General features: G+C 31.5%; 3 protein-coding genes across 3 annotated transcripts; 1 reads left to right on the forward strand and 2 right to left on the reverse strand.

The window, feature by feature from the left end:
- Window positions 1-2,576: 2,576 nt before the first annotated feature.
- On the reverse strand, window positions 2,577-5,148 carry LOTGIDRAFT_123928 (hypothetical protein; the record flags this gene model as incomplete). Its single annotated transcript, XM_009060997.1, has 4 exons — window positions 2,577-2,771; window positions 3,042-3,172; window positions 3,626-3,764; window positions 4,072-5,148. 4 exons carry the CDS (start codon window positions 5,146-5,148, stop codon window positions 2,577-2,579), a joined length of 1,542 nt encoding a protein of 513 aa, XP_009059245.1.
- Window positions 5,149-6,946: 1,798 nt separating this feature from the next.
- On the forward strand, window positions 6,947-9,470 carry LOTGIDRAFT_233964 (hypothetical protein; the record flags this gene model as incomplete). The annotated part of the gene is made up of 3 exons (XM_009060998.1): window positions 6,947-7,079; window positions 7,605-7,789; window positions 8,081-9,470. The coding sequence occupies 3 exons, from the start codon at window positions 6,947-6,949 to the stop codon at window positions 8,534-8,536; spliced, it is 774 nt and encodes a 257-aa protein (XP_009059246.1). The 3' UTR covers window positions 8,537-9,470.
- Window positions 9,471-10,066: 596 nt separating this feature from the next.
- Window positions 10,067-16,765, reverse strand: LOTGIDRAFT_123862 (hypothetical protein; the record flags this gene model as incomplete). The annotated part of the gene is made up of 18 exons (XM_009060999.1): window positions 10,067-10,132; window positions 10,387-10,478; window positions 10,654-10,741; window positions 10,914-10,972; window positions 11,129-11,225; window positions 11,528-11,717; window positions 11,908-12,023; window positions 12,574-12,614; window positions 12,990-13,071; window positions 13,620-13,679; window positions 13,932-14,063; window positions 14,308-14,409; window positions 14,728-14,820; window positions 15,265-15,351; window positions 15,500-15,580; window positions 16,041-16,110; window positions 16,376-16,458; window positions 16,718-16,765. The coding sequence occupies 18 exons, from the start codon at window positions 16,763-16,765 to the stop codon at window positions 10,067-10,069; spliced, it is 1,587 nt and encodes a 528-aa protein (XP_009059247.1).
- Window positions 16,766-16,780: the final 15 nt, after the last annotated feature.

Genomic DNA, 16,780 nt, shown 5'->3' on the forward strand with positions numbered 1-16,780 from the left:
AAAGCTTCACAACAAATATTGACGTTTCCATAATATTCAATTAAATGAATTAATAAGTTAAGATATAAGAACCGTTCACGACAAAGATTTTCTGTGTAAAAAATGAGGTAATGATTACAGATTTTGGCAACATAACTTACATGCCATATTGATCAAGTCTAAATGAAAAATGATAATGTAATGCCTTGATTTAACAAATCCCTTGAGAAATGTCAAAAAGATACAGGTATCAGCATGCAATAAGATTTAAAAAAACAAAGTTTAAATAGAAGTTAAGAGAATAATTATGTACATATTATACAATAACTGACTCCTAATCACAGTCCATGCTTGATATATTTACACTTTCCCTGTAAGATTAACTCGAGATGGAGACACAATGCTTTAAACACTTCGAAAACAAATAGTCTTAATTATCTAAGAGGCCCTTGTCTCATCAAACCTGTTCCTACTCCTTATAATAGCTACATCACACTGCTTGTATTTAAATTTTACATTTCTCAAACATGATTCAAAATTTTCACTTCATAAGGCAGTTCATACAGTAAACTGGCAAGACAAATTTAAGAATTTAGTTTCATAGATTTCTAATCACCAGAGAAACAATTGTAAATATTTAATGTCTCCATCCTTAGTGAGTTTTCTACCCATACATATCCATAATACTCTTTCTATTCCGATAGGAGTCAGTTTCTCCCTGTAATTGTAACTTTTGATCTTCAAACAAAACTTAAAATAATAGCAGTACATCTCCATTCCATTCAAATTGTCATATACATGTATTTATTCACAGGGAATACCAAGATCAATTCTATCAGAAAAGTTTGTTTCAGCTTTCTGAAGGGTTAATATTTTTTTTTAGTTTTAGTTAACAGTGATATTGATGACATAATATCCCAAGCTAAAGATATCAGCTGTTCAATATAGAATAAGTCTTGATATTCCCTTATTGTTTTCTATATCTACAAATTCAAAACCCTGAATATTATTGATTTATTTTCTAACTTCAATACAGAAGAGAAAGATTTGTGTCCTATTTTGAGTATTAACAAAATCAAATGATAAGACAAACTATTAATAATATATACATTTTTTTCATCCAATGATACTGCAGAACTTATACTAACCAAATGGTTGTCCATTTCAATTTTATATTTCTTATAACTGAACGTACAAAAGCATTGTATTAAAAACTGTTCTCAGTGGCACAGCCCTTTTTATCCAAGCCTTGGACTTGGAGGTATAGTGTTAAAGTGATCAACCTAATTAATATAGACAAAGAAATAAACCCAAAATGATAGAATGATATTGTGTTAGTTGGTTTATCAATGAAATAGATAGTGAATGATAACATGATAAATATACAATTATATAGAAACAAATTGTTAACTCTTTATATACAATATATACACTAACATGACTCTTTAAATTGTAGGTTTATATCAAATAAGCTGTAAGTTTCTGGAAGTTGAAGTAAGAACTTAGTAATTGGATAAAGAAAAAAAAAAAAACATTAACTGAAAAACATTTTTGTATTAAATTTTGACAATTATTCCTATGACATAGTTATTAAATTTGTTATGTACAAAGTAACCTGATGGAAACTAAGAGTTTAGCGTTGATTTACAAACATGAGGTACAAGTGAAAAAGATATTGTAAATCATGACCAAGACTAGCAGCATTGACAAATAGTACCAGTATTGAGAACCCGAATATACTGAGGCACTCATTTCATTTCCATGCATAGAATGGTATACCAGTATGAGCCAAAGAGGTGACAAGAATTGCTAAGTAGTTCCTGATTATGATATGACAATTTTTTGAATGATAATGGCACTGATATTGTGTAATGCCTGATAATGGCTCAAACCAGCTAGTGAGAAAATACCATATCAAAAGTAGCATACAAAATGTTAACTCATTAAATAGGCACAAATTAATTTTGTACTAAATATTTTGACACATTTATGTTAATAAATATATTTCACCGGGAACTAATATAACGTGGGAACTAATATAACACGTACAGTATCTCCTTTAAATTAGTGAATAAACCAATGTACATAATTAAAAACCCTATCTGCCTAACTTCAAATAAACCTCACTGATCAACAGTATCTTAATTATCTAATTGCCATTTGAAAAAAAGAGCCCCAAGGGGGTAATAGATGAAGTGTGATGACAGTGCAGTAAACAGTGCAAGATGGTCAATACAACAGAAAATAGAATCCTATCATTTTCACATCGTTTCCAGATCTAAACTCCTGTTTTATACTGTATAATTCATATTTTCAATCACAAGCTGCTTGGACACCATACCTCATCATTTCCCACCTTATAATGTCTACATCTTATTAATTTTTTTGATATAGCACTTATTTGTAAAAAATGTTAAGCCATACTTTTAGTTCAGATAATTTGCTGCAATGGTCATAAACTGAGCAAACATGCTGTTCAATCTTTGAAAGTTTTGAAAGGCCTCAAAGTTTAAATTTAAATAGTATATTTATTGACTTTTGTGAAATGCTTATTAGAGAAAAAAGAAATTCAGCAATAATTTTACGTTGTTGCTATTTCATATACTTATGTCTTTTGAAGGAAGTTCCATATCCAGAGGTATAACAACATCGGGCATCTGATTAATAGAGGTAGATATATTTACATTTCGAGATAGTTGAGATATACGTTCTTGTACGCAACCTGCAGATAATCTGGCTTCAGCATCCTGATCCCAGCATTCTTCAACTGTTGACACCAATGCAGATAAACCCTGTAAAATAAACATTATTCAATTATAATAACACCAACACTTTTACTCCACTACAGCACATAAATAATTACAATGGGAAATAAAATGATTATTTTAAACAAGACAGAATGAAGATCTTAAATATGTAAAGTTGTGCAGCAAACTGATCTGTAAAAACAGATTTGTCATTTCCTGAAAACTGACTTTTAGACCTTTTGGTCTTCACACCAATTTTAAAATGTTATCCATGGTAACTCTGTAAATCTAAGTAAATGATATATCAATACTTACTGGATGAGAAAGCCAATGATCTTTCACAGTTGGTCGTACTTTTTGGGTTACAACCATTTCCTGCATTTCCTCTAAGGAAGGATGAGCACCTATCTCTTCTTCAAATGGCAATACATAATCATCAATGGGACCTGAAATAATTAAAATTTATGAATAGGTTATGACAATGCAAAGAATTTTTTAAAAATAGACAAGTATGCCATCTGTTAGACCAACCATAGTTGGTGTTAAGAGTGTATTGAAAGGATTTTCAATGAAAGCACTGGCCTAGGTCACAGAGCAATATCTTCATTACCTTTATTTATTAACTCTCAGCTAATTAGTATATATTGAAAACCCAAATCAAATCCTGAACCTCTTCCTATAATTCAACAGTGTCAATGTCGTCAATTCAAATGATTAGTTAATGCCCCCCTATTGGCTCCTGATCTGCATTACTGATAACCATCAGACTTTATCAGCTAATCAACCTTGAGACAAATACTTCCAAAACCAGTAGTTGTGTCTAGGTAGTAGAGCAATAATTGAGTGTGTTGGACTATCACAACATTTACTATTTTGCTATAGATAATATTCTTCATTACCATCATGTGCTGTGCACCGGCTAATCAACTCCCATATAACTAAACCACAAGCATACATATCAATCCTGAGAAATGCATCACGGTTAAAGCATATCGCTCCCTCTAATATTTCTGGGGCCATATATCGCCTGGTTCCAACCTGAAAGATAAAGGAAAAGAATCGAAGACTTTTCAACAACTGATGATAGAATGCCAGTTTTTGAAACAAGTTGCTGATTATTTCATCTTTCAAGTGAATGTTTCGTCAGAAAATTAACTACAGAAAGTTAACTGGATAGAAAACAATGTATTACAATGAAAAGATTATGAGTAGCAAGGGAAGGCAGTTAGTAAGTCAAATTGCTTCTTTACCAATATATCAGCGTGAAATACATTTTTCTCAATAAATCTTAAGTTCATGTTTGAGGAAAAAAAAAAGTTATCTAGGACATAAAAGAATATCTTACCAGGCCATGAGTTTCACCTGGACTGACACCAGGTTCAAACTTTAAAGCTAAACCAAAATCACCTATACACGCAGTTAAGTCTGATTTTAATAATACATTTTTACTCTTAAAGTCTCTATGTGCTATTGCTGGTTTAGCTAATCTGTCTTTACTTTCAGGTATTTCATCATGAAGATAAGCAAGACCTCGAGCCATGCTTTCAGCAATTTTGCATAATTCATTCCATGTGATTGTGTGTGATTTTAAATAATCACTCAATGATCCACGCTCATGAAATTCTGTAATAAGCCACAACTCAGTGTTCAAACTTTCACCTCTTTTCTCTACTGCAATATATTTCAAAATGTTTTCATGTTTCATCTGAGGTAGAACATAAATGTCATGTTCAGACACCCATGATAATTTGTCCTGTAGTGGGAATATTTTGACTGCAACAAATTCACTTAAAAGCTGGGCTTTCCACACTGCACCAAACCTGCCCCTTGCACGCAATTCTATTAACTGTAGTGGTCTCAACGCCTCGTCATTTGGTGTATTAAGAAGGGCTGGATCTGCTGTAGGAAGCTGCTGATGATATATTGTTGATCGACGCTGATACCACCTCCACATAGCAAATATAACCACTATCAATAGTGCTACCGCTAGGATAGGTACAATAGAGTACATTAAGGTGTGCATCAATTGTCTTTCTCCTGACTCTCGCACTATAGTTGTAGAACTTGTAGTGGTACTAGGTGGATGACTCAAAGGTCTTAAATTCAAATTACCATTACATAATGGCTTACGACAACAACAGAAGTAAACTTGCTTGTTAGGAGCATCTTCAATGCATTCTGTTTCATTAAGACAGTTTTCAAAATTCAGCCAACATCCTTTCTTTACAGTTTGGAAACCATCAGATCCATTGATCCATGATGCATAACATGCTCCAGCTCCATCAGGTGTGTAAGTTTTACATTCTTCAACTGTATCACAATTCTGTACAGCTGGGTCACATGATTTATCATACTTTTCACAAACAAATGGCTTGACTATTGCTGGAGTTTCACATTTTATATCTGAAAAATTAAACAACATAACAATGAATTGTTTACTTAATATATTAAAGTTTTAAGCATACACATCCTTTCCATTGTCCATCATGGAAAGAGCTAGAATGGTATGTATTTGGTAGACTTGTAATAAAAATACCAGTACATTTATTTGAATACAAAGCACATATTGTGGACAACAATACAATCGGATTCCTGCTAATGACAACAAGCAGATATTTGGTTCGCTTTTCATTAAATAAGAATAGTGGTGACATAATATTCTATTTGGAACATTGGAGATGACCAGCTAATAATGTTATTTCAGCTATAGACATTAGTGACAAGTGCAACTACTATTGACACACTCACTGACAACTAAATTAAGGAATACTATGCCTATTTCATTTATGTGGCATGCTCCTAAATGACTCCATCTTATCTGGGTAGGAGGTTAGCCTTTTTTGAACAGAGCGTGTGTTTATCTTTCTTTAAATTTATCACTAAACTGATAAAAAGGCTACAGTCATAAAGCTATAGCACAAAATAAAACTGTTGAACAAGTACGGAGACTTTTTTCGATAGGGAAATTGGCTGGAATAGAACAATTGATGATTTGACAAACAAAACACTCACTCCAATAGAAAACCCCAAACAAAACAAGCTGGAACAACAACACAAAATTCTTGACTTCGAAACACACATTCATTTTGAACAAATTGGTTGATGCTAATCGTAGCAATACGTATTATAAGTTCCGCAAGAGTTGTGTGCCATTGCAGGGCAATTCCCCGGAATAATTATGGAAAGTTCATTGCAAACATGCAAAACATGAAGAATAAAAACACTGCTTGTTCACAAAATGGCCGAAATCTCCTTTCCCCTTTAAGAATAACCCGGATGTGAAGTGTGTTTCATGTATAGAGCTCTTTGATTGGATAAAAATTGTTTATCTTAAAAGGATTTTTACTCAAATAATCGATATTGAGCTGTACAGAATTAAAGAATCTGTTTATTTTCTCAAGGATGTTCAAGAATTATTGCAAGGATAAGGCACTCTGTTTAACTTTTGGAGGAATGTGTGTTCGTGAATTTTATGACCTTTGTTGTCAACCAATGGTAAAGGTTGTATTATAATGATTTTAGGGTCAATATCTGGCTGTTACAAAAATACTTAACGGAAGAACTGAAAGAGATAAGAATTCCAATCTATCCAACAGTTTACAGTGGTTAAATAAGCCAAAATATACTTTAATCGGATCATTGTCAATTTAGTCAGTGTAGGTTAAAAGGTGTCATCCAATTATGATTAAATTACGAGGTGTTAGTTATGCCGTTACAAGGGAGGAGGTCAACAATAGAACAGCTATAAAGAGCAGGTGCCCGTTGATTGGTTGGTTATGACGTATTTTTTAATTCTATTTTTATAACTATCTTTCAATTCCGTCATCTGATTGGTTCAATTCCACGCAAGTATCTAAAAATACGTTCTAGTATTGCACCATAAAATAGAATACTCACGTAAGATCAACCATTAGTTAGACCGCTGATTGCAGTAACCAGAGGGAAAGCAGGTGTGAATAAGGTACTAAATTAGTCTTTTAATCAGAACATACTCCGGTATGTTTTTTGAAGAAGAATGATTTAATTTTATTCATTTTTAGTAGGATTAAAAATTAATTAATTGAACTTTCAGGTTATAGTTATAAAGAGCCGACTTGGCACTGGATTTCAACACGTTTAGCGAAGATATCTCAGCTTTAGATTGTTTTGATAATATATTAGACAAGATTTCTAATCAACAAAGGCTAGAAGAAGAAGAATTGTCGGCCGACATTTGGACCATGCAGGGTGAAGAAATTAGTTTGGTTCCCTCTGGGGATTACTTAATTCCAAAAGATCTCAACGAACTCGTCGATTGGTTGGACATTAAAGAACAGGGACAAAAAGAGTTTGGTACAAAAACATCTGGACATGGTACACAGCAGACTACCGCATTCACACCAGAAGACCGGTGGCCTATTTGACGAAGGTAGGTCAGAATAAAATTATTCCCATTGCCTCTTTAAGTTCAGATCACTCCCCAAAGTCGTGATTGTCAATTAAAGAAATTAGTAGAGTGTGATATGACGTGATAACCGGGTCTATAATTATGTTAAAGGTATTTGTTTAGGTATTTATTTGGGTGTGTTTATCAGTTGTCAATGGTGTCACGTGACAAAATGTGAAGGTTCAGCAAAAATTTATTGATAAGAATTTCATCATGACGTGAAATACCATGTAAACTAAAATGTAAGGATCTATTTATAATATGGTGGTGCAATACAAAAAGGGGTATTAACCTAACCTACATTCATAACTAAACAATGATACACATAGAAAGTATGGTTGTAATATGAAGAAAAAAAGTAGGCCTAATTAAATATCATACTTATAAAATTTTTACTTGTCACTTGATTAACAAATTTCTAGAAAACATTTTTTTTTTTTTATATTTTTCAGGTTTTGCTAGTGACAAACGTAATGTTACTGGCAACGACTCGGCTACTGATTTGTTAAAAGCTATTGATAATGGTTCAGATATTCTGACCATGGACGTGGATTATTTCAACCCTTTTGCTGAAATGGATCCATTTGCTGATGCTAGTCTAGATAGCTTTGTTGATTTATCTGAATACCTGATGGAGGTTTGCATTGTTTACTTTTGCATATAAGGAAAATGAAAATAATTCAACTGATATTGAGTAATTGAACTTAGCTTTATTAAGATAAAGCAGATAAAATCCAGGCTACAATAGCTGATGAGTCTTTTTGCCTGTAATTACTTATGCATTATAGAGATTCTCCATTTATTTGACTTTAAATTAGCAGACATAAAATATCTGCTTATTTACTAAATAATGAAGGATTAAAACTAAATAGTTCTTTTTTTAAATAAAGAAATGTTTATTTATGAATTCATTATTTTGTTATTTCAGAAGTCAACCCCAACTGTTGATTTAACTCCTCTTGATGTAACAGAAGTAACGCCTGACACAGATATATTGAAATCAGTGGACGAGGGCTCGTCTGTTACAAACAAGAGGACATGGGAAGAGATAGTAGATTTTGTGGAAGAAAAACCAAATCCTACCAGTCCTGACCATGATTACAGTACAAAACGGCCTCGGTTGACTTCTTCATTAGAAACGGAATCACCTAACAACCAACCAAGTACATCAACTCGTGTTGACAAATACAAAGTACGACGCGAGAAAAATAACATAGCTTCAAAGAGATCTCGGGAAATTAGGAAAAACAAATTTAGTGAAATGGAAGAAAAAGCTCAAAAGTTTGAAGTTGAAAATGAAGCTATGCGTGATAGAATTATTGTTTTAGAAGCTTTGGCTAAAGAAATGAAAGCTACATTGGTAGCTAGACTTGCTGGAAAATAATTTGATATAATAACATCTTTCAGACAGTTTTGTTTAAATTTTGGATGGTTGGATTAACTTAATCATTTTTTTTTTTGCAATATCTTTTAGAGATACAGTAAATCCAAAAAAAGTTAGATATCTATGAAATGTAAAAAAAAAAAAAAACATAATTAAACTCAGAAAATGTTGAAATAGCTAAAAACAAGTTGTTATATTTGCATCAAGTATATAGATCATAATAATATTTATTGCATTTTCATCATTTCACTTGGACAAAGGAGGTTTAATGCCCTTTATTAACTCATTTGAATTTCATTTCATCTTAACCCATGGCCCAGTTTATGGAGCTCAATACACGTATATGGAATTATATTGTATATATCCGGTGATATTTATAAAACCACATTGTATTTTGTATTTTTACACTATATGTAATTAATTTATTTTGAATACACATGTACATGAAACCAAAATTACCTGCTGGCTTGAGCTGTATTCTGAATGCTACGGTTGAAACAAGTAATAAATCAGTTTAGTAAATTTAATTCAATAATTAGATGATCTTGACATGAATGTACTCCACTAAACCTTCAAATTTCATAATGGGCAAGAAATTTGGTGATAAACATGTATTTATTTCAAATCATTATTACATCTTTATGAAATGATTATCATTAATATTTATACTTTATTTTATGTGTTCTATTTGAGTTTTTGTCTAATGTCATTGTAGTGCTAAAGAGGATTTTTTCTAACCAATTTCATATTTTATAGATTTTCATCATTTTTCTATAGATTGTCATGTTATTTTCATATTTGTTAAAGAATTTCATATTTCTATATAATTGATTTTGTACTACATATGTTACCAATGTACAAATATCATGAGACATATTCATGTCTGAATACATTTTATGTTGTTGAATGCCAATAAAACATTTTTTTTGTTAAATTTATGACTATTTGTTCCTTTGGTGGTTAAAATGTCCAGTTCTAAGAGTGGTGAGGCAAGGTTTCAACACAGGTTGGAATAGATCTATATCATTATTATGACTATTACATACAGACAAGCTAGTTGTTAATCTGACCCAATTTCAAATCCATTAGCCTGACAAATCTAGCACTACCCGTTTTTCAGACGAAATACGTCTTAGATGTGACAATGGGGTATTGTCACTGGTAGGCCATCCCATAAAATGTGACCTTCTTAGTCTGGTTCCAACTGTCACCATATCACCTCTTGTAGGACTAATCATTAGCTTGACAGACCAAGTCTACCCCAGTGAATCTACAGATCATTGAAGCAACTGGAATAACCTAATTATAAGTATACGATGCAGAGACGAAAAACAATCAGATACATGGTTGCTGTCCAACAAAGAACAAAATTATACTTGTGCGAATATGTTCATTCACATCCAGGAAACCATGTAGTAGTTTAAATTGGTGAATGCAAGTACATGATTGTCAGACATTATATGAGCAGTTATACAATATACAATCTTTTTACATATGGAATATTCTGTGTGGAAGACTTTTTAAGAGTTTTCAAACAAAATTCTTAGCTATTTCCTCCTCCAGTCTTTTGTATCTCTTACACATATCATTGTAAATCTGAAAGATACAAAGCTTTAGTTAAATCACCATCAAACATTACAACAATTGGACATATAGCTAACACATATTATTAAATGTATGCGATAATGGACTGGATATTTATACAATCATCATTTTGCCGTTCAAGATGAGAAATGATCTCTGGAAAAAGTATATTTAAACTGCTAGACAACAGCTAAAACAATATGGCATGTATGATCATGTACTATTAGTTATTTACAATGTAATTAAATTGAATTAATTAATGGTACCTTATCACTGCCTGGAGTTGGTTTAGCCACACACACTGGTTCTTCAATATTTTTTACAATATCATCAAACTTACTTTTATTTCCCATACATCCTACAAATGAAATTGAATTAAAAGAAGTAATAAAACCATACAATTAAACGAGTAAAGAGATCATTAATATTCAATTTCTCGTATTTTGATGTATTGGTTTTCCATGTAAATTGATGAAGTAATTATTGTTTTATAACTTTCATTTGCTTACAACTTTTAAAAAAATGTCAAGTACCTTGTTTAGCTCGAATAGCAGCTCCTAGACTAGCAGAATTTACTACATCTTTTACATACACATTACAGTTAAATATATCTGATATCACCTACAATATAAAACATTACAGTTAAATATATCTGATATCACCTAAAATACAAAACATTATATCTGATATCACCTAAAATATAAAACATTACATTTAAATATATCTGATAACTAACTTTAACTTAATATCAAACTTCACGGTGAAATATCTTTGGAACAGAAAAATTTAATACCTGCAGTATTTCTACATTAGATGATGCCCCACCAGTAGCAATTACTCTTGTGCCAGAACCTGAACATAAACAAAAACATTTCATTTACAAAGAGAAACATACCAGGCTGTTGTCCACAACTGGCCTTATGTATATCAACTTCACTATTCAAGATCATAGTCTGACTATCACTAAGGTTACTGTCTCTTTTCAATGTTTAGAGAGAATTAACTTACTTATATTAAAACCCAACATTTCAGAATAATTTCTTCTGGCCATTATTTGTGATTCTAAAACAGCTCTTATTTCTACATCTTTATCAAAACTTGGTACCTATAAATGATCCATGTACTACATGTAATGATCACAGACCTAATGATCGAAATGTTAACTGTTATCAATTTTTCAGCGTTTTATTGGGCATCTTGATGAGACACATTCTATAATGCCTAAAAGTTGTCTACACAGGGACCCAGATACTGTAAGAAACATGTTTTTAATTATCTGCATTTTAAGATCATCCTCTTAAAAACCTAGAACATATAAATAAATTTTCCAACAGTGAAAATCAAAACAAATATTTCCTTTCCAATGTTTCTTTATCATACATATGAATTCCTTACGACTAGTCATACCTGTTGACCTTTATCATCATATCTGTAAACACCAACAGCTAATGGTTGTATTTCCATAACATCAAAATATATACCAATATTACCATTATTACCCATTGGTGTTGATTTCAGACTGTTAGAAAACTGGCTCCATGATCCATCAGCAACTTCTTTACATATTCTTTCCCTGGTTAAAGAACTGTTTTTAAAACTGAAAAAGACAGTATAAACATACAAAGCTAAATATAATAAAGTCTCTTGTGTCACAATGTTATTCTCCATCTTCACATGCCTGAGTATGTAAAACTAAATTTTCTCTTCATAAAACAATGACTGTTACAAAATATATCTAATTCCAAACATGAACGAGAAGGCATGTATCTATTATTTGTATAACTCACCATAATAAAGCCATATATGCTTTGGTATCAACTGGATTAACAAAAATATGACCAGCTAATCCTGGATTGGGATCAGTTATCCATAAAAATAATACATCACTTGTACCTAAACTTAACTGTAAAGTACATGTAATAAGTAACAATGTGTTTATTGGTAAGATGCTTCTATATTTTTCATAGTCTATAAGTATTAGACTAGAAATACTTGATCTGGATTCATATATGAAGTAAAAATACTGCTTGATTTTTGATCAAGTGTTTGCCAAATATCTTTAAATCCGAAGGAAAATTAGTTTTAATAGATTCCTCATGTATGGAAGCCAGATTCTGAAACAAGCCTAGTTCCAAACCTTTTGTACTCTTTGCGCCACGTGCTTGCACATGTTGTGAGCCCCTGGTATTCCATCTACAGAATAAGCAAAGTGAAAGAGGTACATACTTCAGTGAAACTGTATGAGTCATTTAAATTCTGACAATTTGAAAGCCTTACAGCTTCAGTGGGGCCCTCTTGTGGTGTTGGCAGATACCTTTAAGTAGTTTAGGCCTTAAACTTTATGGGGTACTAGTACTCCAGATTAAAGACCATGGCCCAACATTTTGATTTATGAGCTTGCATCTAAAGTATTGATTAATACCTGTTATTTATATGACAAATAATACACTTACTATTATGTCACCTTGTTTTGGTGCAATACCAGCCAAAGATGCTACAATTAGTCCAAAATTTAACTGTATTATCCTGTTTCAATATGGTGTATAATACCAGAGAGATGGTATATATAAGAGTTGAGATATACAAAATTAAAATTCTTCTGACAATTTTTCAATACTTCTATTTTGAGGTAAACATAGATAACATATGTCTAGGTGTGGAATTATCTAGAGAACTGGCATAATATTTTTTTTGTAAACAACATTTTATTACATGTAATAGGAAATGGATTAGGGAACAGGCTTTCACCTTTATGACCCATATATGAACAAAGTATAAGGTGAATATAGATGTTAAACATAATGAATGCCATATCATTGAGTTTATGTACATCTGACTGAAACCACAAATAATAGTTAAAATAGCTTACAAGGATTATCACCAGTAAATGCTGTTATTAAACAATCAATATTAAAACCATATCTATCAACATAATATCTACTGATTTTACCCTGTCAAGATAAAAATTATTACATTTTTTCACTTTAAGACATTTATTACAATTGTACAGTATTTATTTTAGTATTTCTCTTCTTTAATTAAAGCCGTACTCCTCACATCTAGATGTTGTTTAAGTTGGCATTGGCAATCTTGAGGGGTATTGTTTAAGAAAATTGTAAAACAGATGAGAATCAAAATCCGATTTGACTGAGCCATTCGGTCGACTCTCTTCGCTTGGTATACCATTGCTGTTCACTGATTTTCAAAGTATTTCCTGTTCTTAGAGATCTTAAATTTGTTATTTGTTAAGGTTTAGCGTGCTAAGGCACAATGTTTCAAAGGCTCTTCGGACGTTATTTTGGAAATCATAGTCCAAAAAAATGAAGGCTGTGGTACAGGCATATGTAAGCCACAAAAAATACCAATTATACGAAGAGAAACTTCAGTAAATACCAGTTGTCCATATCTATTTTAGTTTAAGCTGCTGAGAATGGAGCTCTAATTTCCAAACACCAGGTATCATAAAAAACCAACCTTATGTAGAATATAACATACTTACCACTACAGTTCTAGATGGAACAATAGAGCCCAGTCTTTCTCTTAAATCTTTACCACAAGCCTGAATAAAATTATACATCATTGCAAAATAATTTGGCTATCGATTGCATATTATGATTGATCATTTGCATAAACATATCAAAATACCAATAAATACCCAAGACTACCTTTCATAAATTTTTGCAATCAATAGCTATTGAAATTGTAATCTTTAACATGAAGTTTCTTGTGAAAAAAGTTTTGATTGTATGATTTTTTGTGACCATGGGAAAGGAGTCTAATGTAGACTATATATATTGTATGTAACTCTTACCTTTAAACACTCCTCAGACCAATCTCTTGTCTTAATATTCATTAAATTCATCCCTGATCCATCACTTTCATCTATTGGTGCATACAATCCTATCAACAGACTTGCAGCAAAACTACTCACTAATGAAATACGCTGTAAAAAAAATGTTATAAAAATCTTTAGTATATCATACAAAGTTCAAACTTGTAATCAGAGTAAAACAATTGAATTTGCATATAATAAGATCCCTATCCTTAAAATACGTTAAGTTGCCAATAAAAGGAAAAAAAAAAACAGAGAGCTGCATTGGTCTTAAAAAATTAATGTTACAAAGGTAATCTCTAGCCAATTGTATTTTACACAGTACAACAAAAATCAAAAGAATTAATCACATTACCTCTGTATTTGTGTATTCTGTAGATTTTGTTTGGTAGATCTTAGCTATTTGATTTCCGGTAAACCTCTCAAATGCTATAGAACCAGTTATATCTGATAATTTCTGTCATAAAAAAAGATTATACTTTATTTGATGTTTTTGCCTGCAAATTTTCAGGTAGGGAACTTAGCTTCATCTCTTCACAATGACAATCTTCAAGTTTGTACACCATTAGTTCATAAATATCTTATCTATAATATTTTAGTATGTCTATGACTATCAAAAGCATCAAAAACGTAAACAAAAGTAATCAGAGGACAGCAAAACTATTCATTCAGTACTAGAAGCAGTAGGTGATATCTTATTTAGTCAATCTATAAAAATAATAAAAAATATATTTGATTTGAGACAATGAGAAGGATAATAAACAATACAGTTTACCTGTGTTCCCCCTACAGCCTTCTCTAAATCATCACATTGTTTTCTAGTACTTGAATCCATCCAAATAGGTGAATCACCAATACTAAAACAGTTCTATATGATATCATTATAAAATAAAGTTAACAGTGGGTCTAAACATTTTAAAAATAATCAGCTCTTTTCAGGCACTTTCACATGTTAACTAAGAATTTGACAAAAATAAATCATCCCATACAGCATTTTGAATGAGTTTGGTGAAGTTTTTGTTGATTTTGCGGAAACACAGATGTCTGAAAGGACTTTGAGGCTACAAGTGTCTTTGTAACACATACAAATGTTGCAAAACCTCCTTTGAATCCTTTTAAATGTCCAAAGAAATGTTTTGGAGTATTGAATGGAATGATAATCTTAAATGATTCAAGTAAAATGAAACCAACCTAGTGTTTTATCAGATTATATTGAACTAGGTATGTTCTTTATGCAAATACATAAATAAAAAAAACAGATTTTCATATGAAAGATAAATCTAATAAGATAAAGGATGAAGTATTGACCTACTTTTAACTGTTCTTTCAATGTCATTGAGGGATTCAAATTTTGCAACGTTTCTTTGGCTCCCCTTTTCCAGTAAACACTGCCATGTTGCTGAAATAGATTTTTATCAGATTCAAAATAAATTTTAAAGTTATAAAACAAACGAACAATATCTTTGCAATGAGGTTCACAGATCAATTTGTTTTTTTGTCAATGACAGTTCCTGATTTCCTGCTTTAATTTAATGAATTTATATTACCTGTCCTGAGCCAGATATTCCAGCTACATTACTGAATGGAAAATCTGAATTCTTCATTTTATCTAGAACCATGTCAAATGCCTGAAAATAAGCTATATTCATGATGCTTTGAGTGTTATTCAAATGACAATTTTTCAAGGAAACTTTGCTTGATTGGTGAATGATGTTAAACTAAATTGATACTAAAGAGCTATCAGAATGAAAATATGATGCTAAAGTTTGTCTAAAATTGTATTTTATCGGATTCTGTATGCAATTACTGGGTTTATTGAAATCCTTAATTCCTTATTACAGATTCCTATTATTCCTGTTTTGTGAAATTTTGGCAATCATGTGAATTTTATTGAATTAGGTGTACTTAAGCCGCAAAGAGGCAAAGTATGGTGTGGGATTTTCAATACAGTAGAAAATAGTAGAAACGAATGTACCTCAGGTGTTCACTTCTTCTATTTTCAACTCTATCAATAATCCCCCAACATACACCTCACTGGACTTTGTCTATTCCCACCTAAAGGTAGTGTCTATTACACTGTCATATTACCTGAACCCACATTATGGTAGGGGTTGTTACGGTACTTTTATCTGAACTAATATGAGCCCCTCCTTGTGTCCTTTAAAGTAAAAAAAAACAACTTATGTAATAAAGTCAACAAATATCAATTTCCATGACCAGAAAAATAGATTATCATGCATTTTACACAAACAGTGGGGACAAAGGTCTGTTTGGAAATTTTCAGCAAAGTAGAGTATAAAACTTCCAGTAACTAGAGTCACACATTTTTAATATAAGATCAGCCAAAAGTTGATTTAGTTTTAACAGGTTCATGAGGTTTTCAGCTGTTTGTAAATTTGAAGAAAAAATGAAAATTAACTTACTTGTATTCAGGTAAGTCAACATCAAATTTAACTGCAAATTCATATTGAACTTTAAGTTGATCATCAATAGCCAAAACCTTTATCTAAAATAAAGACTTGCATGATCTATTGATTCTACATTACACAAATGTTTACTGATACATAGGCCTACTTATGTCAACCTGTTATGTTAGTTTAATAAAGGAATTGAAAGTGGTATTACACTGCTATTATAATGATTATAATTATCATAATATGAATTGTCTATATGAAATGCAGGCATAAATCTTTTACCATTTAGCTTCAATTTCCAACAAAATTCATGAGCAAGTGATTTAGGTCAAATCGATATTACTGACCAACCTGTTGTGTACTAAAATCAAATCCTAGGTATAGGTTGCCGTTCGACATGTTGTCACTATCTTC

The sequence above is a fragment of the Lottia gigantea genome (assembly GCF_000327385.1).
Source record: "Lottia gigantea unplaced genomic scaffold LOTGIsca_45, whole genome shotgun sequence".
Lineage (NCBI taxonomy): Eukaryota > Metazoa > Mollusca > Gastropoda > Lottiidae > Lottia > Lottia gigantea.